Source organism: Centruroides sculpturatus, unplaced genomic scaffold (assembly GCF_000671375.1).
Source record: "Centruroides sculpturatus isolate CEXI.00-Female unplaced genomic scaffold, Cexi_2.0 scaffold17, whole genome shotgun sequence".
Classification (NCBI taxonomy): domain Eukaryota; kingdom Metazoa; phylum Arthropoda; class Arachnida; order Scorpiones; family Buthidae; genus Centruroides; species Centruroides sculpturatus.
This window is the reverse complement of record NW_019384462.1, coordinates 1,156,838-1,168,072: the sequence shown is the minus strand read 5'-3', so window position 1 is coordinate 1,168,072 and position 11,235 is coordinate 1,156,838. Positions and strand designations below refer to the sequence as shown.

The 11,235-nt window shown below is 31.5% G+C and overlaps 1 protein-coding gene across 2 annotated transcripts; it reads left to right on the top strand.

Moving 5' to 3' along the window:
• Positions 1 to 677: 677 nt before the first annotated feature.
• Positions 678 to 11,210, top strand: LOC111620905 (protein crumbs homolog 1-like). Of its 2 annotated transcripts, none has more exons than XM_023362928.1 (5): positions 678 to 795; positions 4,307 to 4,371; positions 5,514 to 5,651; positions 7,168 to 7,296; positions 7,375 to 11,210. In XM_023362928.1, exons 2-5 carry the CDS (start codon positions 4,323 to 4,325, stop codon positions 7,440 to 7,442), a joined length of 384 nt encoding a protein of 127 aa, XP_023218696.1. In that variant the 5' UTR covers positions 678 to 795; positions 4,307 to 4,322; the 3' UTR covers positions 7,443 to 11,210. The 2 variants fall into 2 exon arrangements, with proteins under 2 accessions (XP_023218696.1, XP_023218697.1); XM_023362929.1 differs by lacking the exon at positions 678 to 795 and adding an exon at positions 2,791 to 3,114.
• The last annotated feature ends 25 nt before the right edge of the window (positions 11,211 to 11,235 follow it).

Genomic DNA, 11,235 nt, shown 5'->3' with positions numbered 1-11,235 from the left:
GTGTTCCTATTTAAAAATGCAATAAAAACAATCATTTTTTTTTATTAAAAAATGCAATATTAGTTCCAAAAAAACTTATCATTTTTTAAGTCCATGTTGGTTATTTCATTAAAAAGAAAAAATATATATAAAACTATGGCCGACGGCCGCATTAAAAAACTATACCGTCGGCCATATTTCCCCCGATTATCAAAGGGTCCGACTCGGAATGGGATACGATAACATAGCTGAAAAATAGTGAGTAATGCCTCGATCTTCAGCCAATATAGATAAGAGATGAGTAATGAGGCCAAGCATGTGCTATTTATGTTAAATTGTGGCGATCTGGTTCGAATTCGAACCTGATTTCCATGACATTGGTTGACACTTTACTATGTGTTCACGTAACCAACAGAATAAATTTTAGATCTTTGTTTTTTACTCTTATCGCCCTGCGACACTAACAGGCGCCCGGGCAACGAAATACGGGCTCAACTTCAGAAAAATTCCTGGGGTTACTCGCCCTCAGAGCGGCACTCGGATCCTGTCGACATTAACTGAATTTCCGCGATGTAATTGATGTAATGTTTTATAATTTTAAAATGTATTAATAAAAATTAATAAGATCATATTTGAAAATAAAATTAATAAACTAAATGGAATTTTAATATAATATTTTCAGAAAATTGTGACGTAATGGTTAATTTAATTCTTTCTAATAGGGTGCGCTGATATTAAAAGTAAACTTTGACCACGTGGGTGGAAACATAATCATAGGCAGGAAGTAGCTAGGTGTTGATTCGAAGAGAAGTACTTGTAAGTGAATAATATTCAATTTGATTGATTTTGATACGAATTCAAAATAAAAATTGGCGTTAAATCAATTATTAGTTAGGATAAATGCATTATATTAAAAAAATAATTAATTATTAATAAATTTGTTATCCTCTCACGTGCTATCTTTGTATGTCGTCCTCTCTCATGCGAAGGATAACTTACAAGGACCATTAATTAATTTAATAGAGAAATTTCATGGTATAAAGCAAAAACTGAAGTTTTATAAAACTTTAAAATCGAGAAATGGTAATTTTTATATATTAAAATATTGTCGAATATTTTTTAATACTCGTTTCACTTTTATTGATTGAAAGTGGATTTTTAAGTTAATTAATTTATTAAAAATTAAAAACATCCATTTTTGCTGTTTAAAAAATTAAAGTATTAAAGAAGTATAAAAAACAAAATTAAAATTAATTTTTTTTCAATTATTAAACTTTATTACAATATATCATTAAACCTTTTTTTCATTAAGTAGAAAAATAAGTAAAAATAGGAAATAAAAGTAGCAATACCTAGAGTTCTAAAGAATATAAAGAATGGTAAATAGGGAAATTCATATTGTGCAATGTTAACTTCCGTATATTTAAACCCCATGGGGCTATCTGTAAATTACATTTGCATTTTTCTTGAAAATTTTACTCCCGCTTCCCATCTTGTCCCAGTTTCCATAAACACCTTCCCTCTTTGGATATCCAACAAAACTCAACCTCCCTTAAAACCTTTATCACTTTATGTATGATAAATACTATAAGTAGAAACAAACATACAAGAAATTTTGAAATAAAAATGATAAAATGCATAAACTGTTTAAAATTTAATGAAATAAATGGATGTCTATTGAAGCTCAACCCCTTCCTTCCTTGCCCAATTTGTTGTAAACCCCTCCCTCTCTTCTGGTGTGGATGTCATTTATGGACAGCCCCGTATGATCCATTTAAATTGGCAATTCCCAAACTTTTTCAAGCCACTGTCCCTTGGTTCCATAAAGCTATATCCAATGCCCCCAACCTGTTTTCCCTTGTATGAGAAAGGCTTAGAAATATTCTTATATAATCTTTTCTATGAACCTCAAACTTTGTGTCCTTATCAAGGTTGTCAATGACCTGAACCCTCACAGTATGGTCACCGTTTGGTCGGAACCCTGCTTCCAGCACCCCGTGCTTCTTTTTGTTCCCCTACATTTACTCACAGCCCCTGGAGGACTGTAGCACCCACTATGAAAACCACTGCTTTAAATGTTTTAGTACTGTACTTAGTATCTTTGGAATGATATCTATTGTTAGAATTCCCCATTTAAAAAGTGACTTTTCGTGAAGAAATTTCTTTTGAAATCTATGCCAATTTTAGAAATAAATATTAAATTATTGATTTCTTAACACGATCATTATTTGTTACCATATTGGATGGCTTCAACTAAACTAGCTTCCTTTAAGAATTAAATATTTTCCTACTGCCATCTGTTCATCTTTACCCAATTATTCTATTTATGATCATCATCATCATTCATTATTCAGAATTTGTTTTGTAATTTTTCATCAATACTTAAATAATGCCATTTTTGCATTGCCAGTATACTCCTCCTCTTCCCTCTTTTTTTTTTTTTTTTTTTTTGTTTTTAATGGTCTTAGCCAGATACACAATGGGGCAGCTGGGTGGTGAAGGGTGAGGCCCAATATATCTGGATGAAGCACCCCAAAAAATTCCTGGGTTTTTTAACTAGTCTACATTTGATCCAATCTCCCAGAGTGGTAGGTCAATATCTTAATTGGCTTGGTCATCCAGCTGACTGATGGATTCAAAGTGTATCTAATTAATAGTGTGAGATCTAGAATTAGGGGAGGAGTCAATTTTAAAGAAATTAGCGAAAAAAAAGATCAATTTTAGTTTTAAATTGAAATTTAATAATTTTCTAAATTTAAAGTATTTATTTGAAAAACGGATGTCAAGTACTTTCGTTATAGAAAAGAAGTTGATTTTCTTTCCTTCGGCCGACTCACAAGATGAGTAAAAAATGCAGCCTTTGCACACGTTACTGGGCCGTCTGAGGAGGCCGATATAAAAGGGATTTTTCCCGCCATTCGGGGCAGTTCATCAGAGGTTTGACGAGACCTGAATTCGCCATACTAATTATAGAAGTTTATCGGAAGCAGTACTGACCATATAACTGATAGCAATTCACCATTCGAATGAGCTCCGTTTCTACTGGAGAGAATTAACCATATGTAGTGCTATACATCCATAGAAGACCCTCCTCTCACATATGAATATATTGGAAAGAGGAAAGAATTATTTAAGGTAGTATAACCTGTAGAAATCTTGTAAACTCTCTTCGCGAGATAGGTAGAAATAAGGTAGAGATAAGGTAGATAGTTCGACCTATCGGAATAGTTCCATGTAATTGCTTCTTCAAAGAAATTGTATTTGATTTGATCATTTATCTATATTTGTACTTATCCATTTATTCGTTATATTAAATGTTATTGTTTGATTTATAATACAATCTCCTTAAAGACTGAATTTTACACCTCTGTCATTCCCATGTACGCTCGATAATACTATTTTACGTGTGTTAATCCACGTATTAAGTAGATTAACTGATGTCGGGAAATCCTGACGAGGAGAAGGGTGATTACGAGAGCATCTCTCTCCAACTTGTTTATTTTAATTCCTAAAAAGTGCTCCGAAGTAAAGTGAGCCAATCTAACGATTGTGTGTCGGTAAGCGACATAGAGTTAATCCATTCTATGCCCTTGGCATCTCACAATAGCATGCTATTAATAAATAATTAATAGCATCTTGAATATACATTTGGGCTTGTATAATGCACAATATAATATAATATAACTCAATATAAAAATTAAAATTGAATTTAATATTCTGTATTTTATTATCATCAAGTATACAGGATTCACAGTGAAGCCCTTATAAACTGACATTTGAATAATGAACAACATATGGCACACAAATGCATCTTTAAAACAAAGAATAACAAGAATTACATGTTATAAATAAATGTTTGAGTAATGAATGGGAACACATGAGAAAGACACATTTTACTGTCTGTGATTAGCATGCACATTAGCATTTCATGCTTTCTATTCGTGCTATTCACATATGGAGGGCGTCCTTTATGGCTTTGTAATTGACTTTTTATCCCGTATCGTGCATTGTTTTTGAGATGGGAACTTTAAGCATACCAGTTCAAAGTTGCAAGCAGTTTTGTCTCATAGCACATAATCACTTTACTATAACTATAAATAATGTCCATAACTGTAGCTATATGCATTTGTCAGTTACATGGGTTTATGAGGACTTTATTATGCACCCTATATGAGAAAATATTTGAGAAAAGAATACTAATTTGTGATTTATTATTTTGGTTTTGAATATCTGTTATTTTTAATCATGATATTTTATAAATAATTAAATTAATTTGATATTTTTTAACTTAGATATATTGACAAGGTATGAAATTTTTTATTTACAGCTGAAATTAGATCAAGATGATTTGTAAATATATATTTTGTTTTGCTGCATTTATTGCTATTCTCTGTAAGTAAATAGTTCTCTTTTTTTTTAATTTTTAAGTATTAAAATAAGTTTTAATTAAACTAGAAAGATATTAAAAGAATACTTGAGGAGATGCTTGCTACATTACTTTGAATTTAAGACATGGCCCACTTTTAAAAAGGGATTTTAAGAAAAAAATTAAACAATTGGAAGTAAATATAATTTAAAAGAATTTAAGGAATTTTAAGGAAAACTGAAGTACCATTTTCCTCTCTTTATGACAGGTTTCTGTTTAATATATAAAATATTTTGGTTTTAAGATCCATCCTTTCTGGCAATGTCATACCCAAGATTACTTTTTCGTGAATTATTTTTCAGTTGAGGAGCCCATGTGCACTTTTCTCTATCTTTGTTTAGCTGCAGATGTGTTTTCTGATATCAAATACAGTCTTTCAAAATGAATACTACCATTTTAAATTACTATAGTTATGTTAATTATTACCTGAGAAGTATGCACCACCAATTACATAAACCAATCAATCGATAGAGTAACTGTTTGAGTTTTGTTCCTGTCTGTGTTCAAATGCATTGTCTACTATCTCTAGGAAGTATCATAAATGCAAATGGTGACTCTGCAAAAGAGAAGGCATTCTGTGTTCTGCAGTTCACAAACTCGGAATAAATTTGTGTTCTCCCGAAACTACCAAAAAATTTTGTCTTACATAGTAGATCACTTTGAAGTTGTCTGTGAACGCATGCTGCACAATGGTGAATAATTCAGAACACAAAATGTCTTTTCTGTTGTGGAGTTGACATTTTCATTTACAGCAATTCCTAGAGATGATAGACAATATATTTGAATAAAGATGGGAGACGAAACTCAGATGGTTACTCTATCAATAGGTGTGTGTTGCATACTTCTCAGGTAATAATTAACCTAATTACAATAATTTAAAATGGTAGCATTCATTTTGGATGACACTGTATATTTTCTTGCATTTCTTTCCCAGAAACAATAGTTTCTAGACTTTAAAAGTAGCAGAGAATACTTCAAATTTAAAGTGCACCCTGTTTTAAGTTCAAGAAACATAAATACAATATGTTAAAATTTAGTGTTATGGTATGTAATGTATAAAAGTAAAATGCATATAAATTTAATTATGCTTTTAATATCTTTTTTCTAGTGCATCCAGCAAATAATTGTGAAGAGAACGAATTGCATCATGGTTGTAGAATACGTGACGGAGAATGTTTCTGCGGTTTAGGATGTGACAAGAAATATCGTTATGAGACTCCAGAAGAATGCCATCTTGCTCTTCGAGGTATTTCTTAACACGATCCCTTTTATCTTGCTTAAGAATTTTTAATTATTTTCTTCTATAAAAAAACTGGTACCAAAACTGCTCACTGTGGCACTTTTGATACTGCAAGCAATGAAAAAGCAATTTGCTCTGCAGAAAAGCAATATGACCACAATTGTTGAATGTTATTCTTATCAGTTATTGCTTTTATGGCCATCACTTTGCTGGAACATGCATTTCTTGTGAAGCTGTTTACAAAAAACAATGGCTGCACTTGGAAATTTTGTCGTCATAAGAATTTATGCCAAGAACTGTTGACTCTGCAAGTTCTTTGGAGAATAATCATCATTCTATTTGAGGAAACTGGGCGTTCACTCATTTGAGAGTGCAAACTTATTTCTTCACAAATTATTGAAATGTTATCATAACCATTGTTGAACAGTCAATGAATAATAACACAGACTCCAGTAGTGCATGTGCAGTGTCATGGCAGTTGGATGTAATCTATGAAACAGTGTGACAGGTGCTGAGTTAGTTGGTACATTATTATATGTATAAGATCAGCCACAACCAGTAGTTGCTTGCTACCAGTGGGGAAATCCGACTGACTTTTGCATTGATCTTCCTTGCCAAAATGGAGATGAATATTTGTGGTCGTGGAAGAACCCGTCGAGTGACATCTCAGTGGAACACTAAACTGGCATATTTGGGCAATAAAAACCCTTGTGTTTTCCAGCAGATTCCACTGCACTTGTCTAAAGTTATAGTCTGAATTGGATTCACAGCCACATTTATCCTTGGATCATTCTTGATTGCATAATCATCATGCATTTCCTACTACCTAGCCACCCATTATCTCGATCTTAATCCTTGTAAAGTTGGTTGCGGGGACACTTTAGTGTGGTTTATCAAGGACATGTTGCAAATTTGTCAGCCTTGAAAGACAGTATCACACTCATGTGAGAAGCATCACAAAAGCTTGATTAAGGTTGGCTGTTCAACGTTGACCTTCAGGTTTTACAACTTCAGAATGGGGACAACATTTAGCAGTATCCTTTACATTACTAAGGTCTGTATACCACAAGTGTCTTGTGCAAATAAAATGTTGCTTGCAGTTTCAAAAAATATCACAATGGCGAGAGTTTTTAGTGCCAGTCTTTTTTATGGAAATATCTTCTGCATGTCCTGAAATGTTACCATGCCAGATTTGGTTGAATTCTAACTGCTAAATATCTCTGTAGAGAGCATTAAATAGGGATATTTTAATTACACTCAACTGGTATATCTATTACAATAGTCCATTTGATGATAATTTGTCAACCAAATCACTGGTGATTTCTAAATGATGCTTTAATATATAAGAAAATTCTTTCTATTTTATAACATTGAATGAAGCCTTTATTATTATTAGAATACTTGAGATTAAACTTCAGCTATTTTGATGTTTTTAAAGGGAAAAAATTCAGAAATACACTAATTTGAGAGGAAGTATCTTTGCATTTGACAAAATTCAATCATTAAGCATTTTTTTTTTTAGGCCAGTTACCTGATCCATGTGTCAAGAACCCCTGTAAAAATAAAGGAATTTGTGCTCAAATTAACGAACGTCCAATGTACCAGTGCTCGTGTGCAGGAACGGGCTATTATGGCTTACACTGCGAAACTCGTAAATATTATTTTGAATACTCTACATTTCATAATTTTAAAATATTTTAAGTGAAAATTATCATTGTCATTATTTCAGCATGCCCCAATTTCCACTCTAGTCCAGAGCTTCAGACATATTATCCTGCTTCATGCATTGTGATATAAGAGAACAGGTGGAATGATCGAATGATCGACATTTAAGCTGCTTCTCATAGTGATAATTAAGTATTAAGAATTTAATTAATGTACAATTAATTTTTGGATTAATATCGTCTAAACAATTTAAATCATCCTTCAATTAAAAATTAAACATGCAATTTTTAAATATATTATAATTTTATATAATATATGTAATTCCTGATCATATAAATTTAGAGTGGACCAAGATATATACTGGTGTGCAAAGCTTAATTAAGCAATGATTGTATTTTTGCCATAACTCTGCAAGAAATCACTGGGAGACATGAAATTCAGAATACAGAGACAGTGTTTTGTACTTAAAAGATAAAGAAAGCATACTAGTGCAAAAATGAATAGAATGCATACAGTATGGAATCAAAGCCATGTTATAATCTTGCACTGCGCACGCTGATTGCATGCCCTCACATCATCTGTGATGTCTTTTTCCTTTATCAAATCACCTTTCTACTGAATTGGGTGTCATTGTACTGATTGTAGCAAGCTCTTTTCTACAATTTCATGGCTGTCTGCTTGAAAATTACATTGTTGCTTAACTTTTGCACGCCAGTGTAGTTTAAGAATGGTTAAAACTGATTTGGAATTGTTACATTTGTGTTCTGGTAACTTCTTACAAAGCCAACAAATTATAAATATCTTTTGACTTGTTTATGATGCCTTGCAAAGAGCGGTTTGATGTCAAACAGACGTCATTTTGTCTCATGCAACTAACTGAAGATGTTACGAGCAACTTAAACATTTTCTGTTAAATCAGATTTATATATTTGTAACTGAAAGTCATCAATCACAAATGTGGCTATTCCAAACCAGTCTTAACCGTGTATATATATATATATTAACTGACTTTAGACTTAACTGACTGTATTAAAATCCATTACATTGCAATCAACCAAATTTTAATGAAAAGCAATAACTTTATGATTTTATACCTTTGAATACATATACATCTTATATTTCAATTTTAGTTTATATTTTTTTATTTGTATATTTAATATTGAGACGATTTTTTCATAATTTGCTTTATAACTTATATATTTATGAGCCCCAATACTTAGAGATTGTCCATAAATTACATAGTGCTATTTTTATATTTTCAACCATCTCATCCTTTGTAATGCTGTCGCACAACCCACCTCCAAAATAATGTAGCACGTGTCACGGGGTACTGAACGTTACATTATTTTATATGTTAATTACATATATAATGTACAAAACAGTGGCATAAAGAGTACAGTTCACTACGCAACACTTTGGATACAAAAATGAATCATTGTGTAATCCGAGTTGAGACCCTGGCATTAGATAACGCTTTCGTAAACATCCCTACCCTCTTGTTACATGTAATGATTATCTGCATACCCACCCAACTGTGCCTGCATTATGTAATTTATGGACAACCTCTTAACAATACAAAATGTCCTTTACACATTATCTAACTCCTCGATTAAGTCTGAGACCAAAACGTTAAATTTAATTTTGTTCAAATTTAAATTGGTTTAAAACAGGAAATAAAATGTATTAAAAAAATATTAAAATTGTCTTTGTGACAATGTTTTTAAATTTCTAAAACTTTTTAAAAGTATTCATTAGTAAGAAGCAATTGCATGCAATCATTCCCTAAAACTGAATTTAAGTTCTTTATAGCATGTTGTAATTATAGTGTTTATCAATGTTGTACAGCAGAACATAATGTCAGTTTATATTCTAGCACAGATTTAGCACCATCTAGTGACAATGTTTTGAAGTATCTTATAAAAATTCCAATATGGCATCGTGCAATGTAGTTTCAGACCAGGATTGGTTTGATGGAAATGCAAATGTACATCGTCTCGTCACGAGAGTCGAATTTCTCCCGAATTGTTTAAGATGCCTCGCAAATTGTTGTCATAGCAACATTATTGCATGCAACTGTTGGAAATTGCTAGTGAGAGATAGAGGAAGAATTCTTATATTGGTTTGAATATATTAAAATCTCATAAATGTCTAACACTTTTGCAGTTCTTAATCTTTGAGCTAATAGCAAAATGTTCTTGTCATTTGAGAAGCATTTGAAAAATTTTTTTAATTGAATTATGCAATATGTGCCATGTTTGTTATAAACATTAAATGTGAGTAAAGGTTAATTTTTAATCTCATTAGTTTTTCCTCGATACGTGCAATAGCGGATATTATTAAGAATTACAGGTTTCGAATACGTTAACAATAGCCTCGTGGTATTTCAGTTATAGAATATAAAATTCTGTACTTATCAAGTGAAATTCTTAAATTTTTTATGATGTGTGTTTATATTTTAAAGATCTATCTACTATTTTTTATTATTTGTAAGCACTTTAAAATGATATGTAAAGTGTTTTTCAGTGCCAAAAAAACAAAGCATTTATTTTTAATATATGTTATGTAATTTGATATATTGTATTAAATAAAAATTTTATTGCTATAGTTTAATGCTATTTTTCTTGAAAAACACTTTATAAAGCTGAGAGAAATGCTTGTGAAATAATCATATTTCAAATTGGTTTTCCTGGAATGACAGCTAGCACTTTATGGCTGTGCACTCATCGTTGACAACCGGCAACAGGACTAGAGAGAAATGCCAGATTATTATTAACAGTAGAGTCTTCTGAAAGGAAAATTACAATAATTTAAAATGGTAGCAATGTTAACTATTGAAGAACATTGTAATGTACATTAAAACATTGGAAAAATGGGCAAATTTTGCATTTGTCCATTACAATTTCTTAATGTGTGTACCTTGCATCACTACTCATAGTGTAGGATATGCTGTAGTGAGCTTAGGATATTCATTCTTCTTCACTCACTATGACATACGTCACTCTCCTTTCACGGCAGCCACAATTCTACATCTCCTGCAGATTACTTGTGCTGCACAATGACGAGTGATTCCTACTTTGCAAACTGCAGAACGTCTTCTCTAAAAAAGTTGCCATTTTTGTTTACACTGCTTCCTAGAGTTAGTAGATGAAGAGATGTTTGAATGCAGATGGGAGATGAAACTCTGACAGTTACTATATTGATTGGAATATGTTGCATACTTTCAGGTAATAATTAACATAATTACACTAATTTAAAATGGTAGCATTCACTTTGGATGACCCTGTACAGAAGTTTATATTTGAATTCCTGTATCCAACATTTTCATATTGGAAAGGATAGATGTTTTTACACCACTAACTGGATAGTTTCTTATTGGATTTATGGTACGCTTGCACTTTGAATGATCTCTTTCTTTCTCGTCTGTCAAATAACTTTTTGAATTTTAATTCCTTATTAGAAATTATCTTTAAAACCATAGATTTAGATCATTAGTAAAAGATTGTGATGTAGAATTCATAAATGGTTTACTATATAAACTTTATTTATATAGTAAACCATAAATGTAAATGTCACAAATTAATGTAAATATGAAATCAAATATGTTCTGCACAACTATTTGGAAAATATAATTTGCTCAGTAATGCCTGCATTATTGTTCTAAAGAACTGTTTATTATGTTATAAAAGGATGAAATGTACAAATGTTTGCAAAAGCCAAACATTTATACACTTCATCCTTTGTAAGTGAGCATTTGGATTTTGTTTAAAGAATGGAGATCTAAGCAAAATAATCCATTAATGTTTCACACTTGCAAGTGTGCTTTTTCTGTTATCAAGGAAGAGGATGTTTTGTTTAATTTTAGTATTCAAAGTCACCCAAAGATGGATGTAAAAGTATCAAATCAATAAATTTTAGGAAAGCGTGC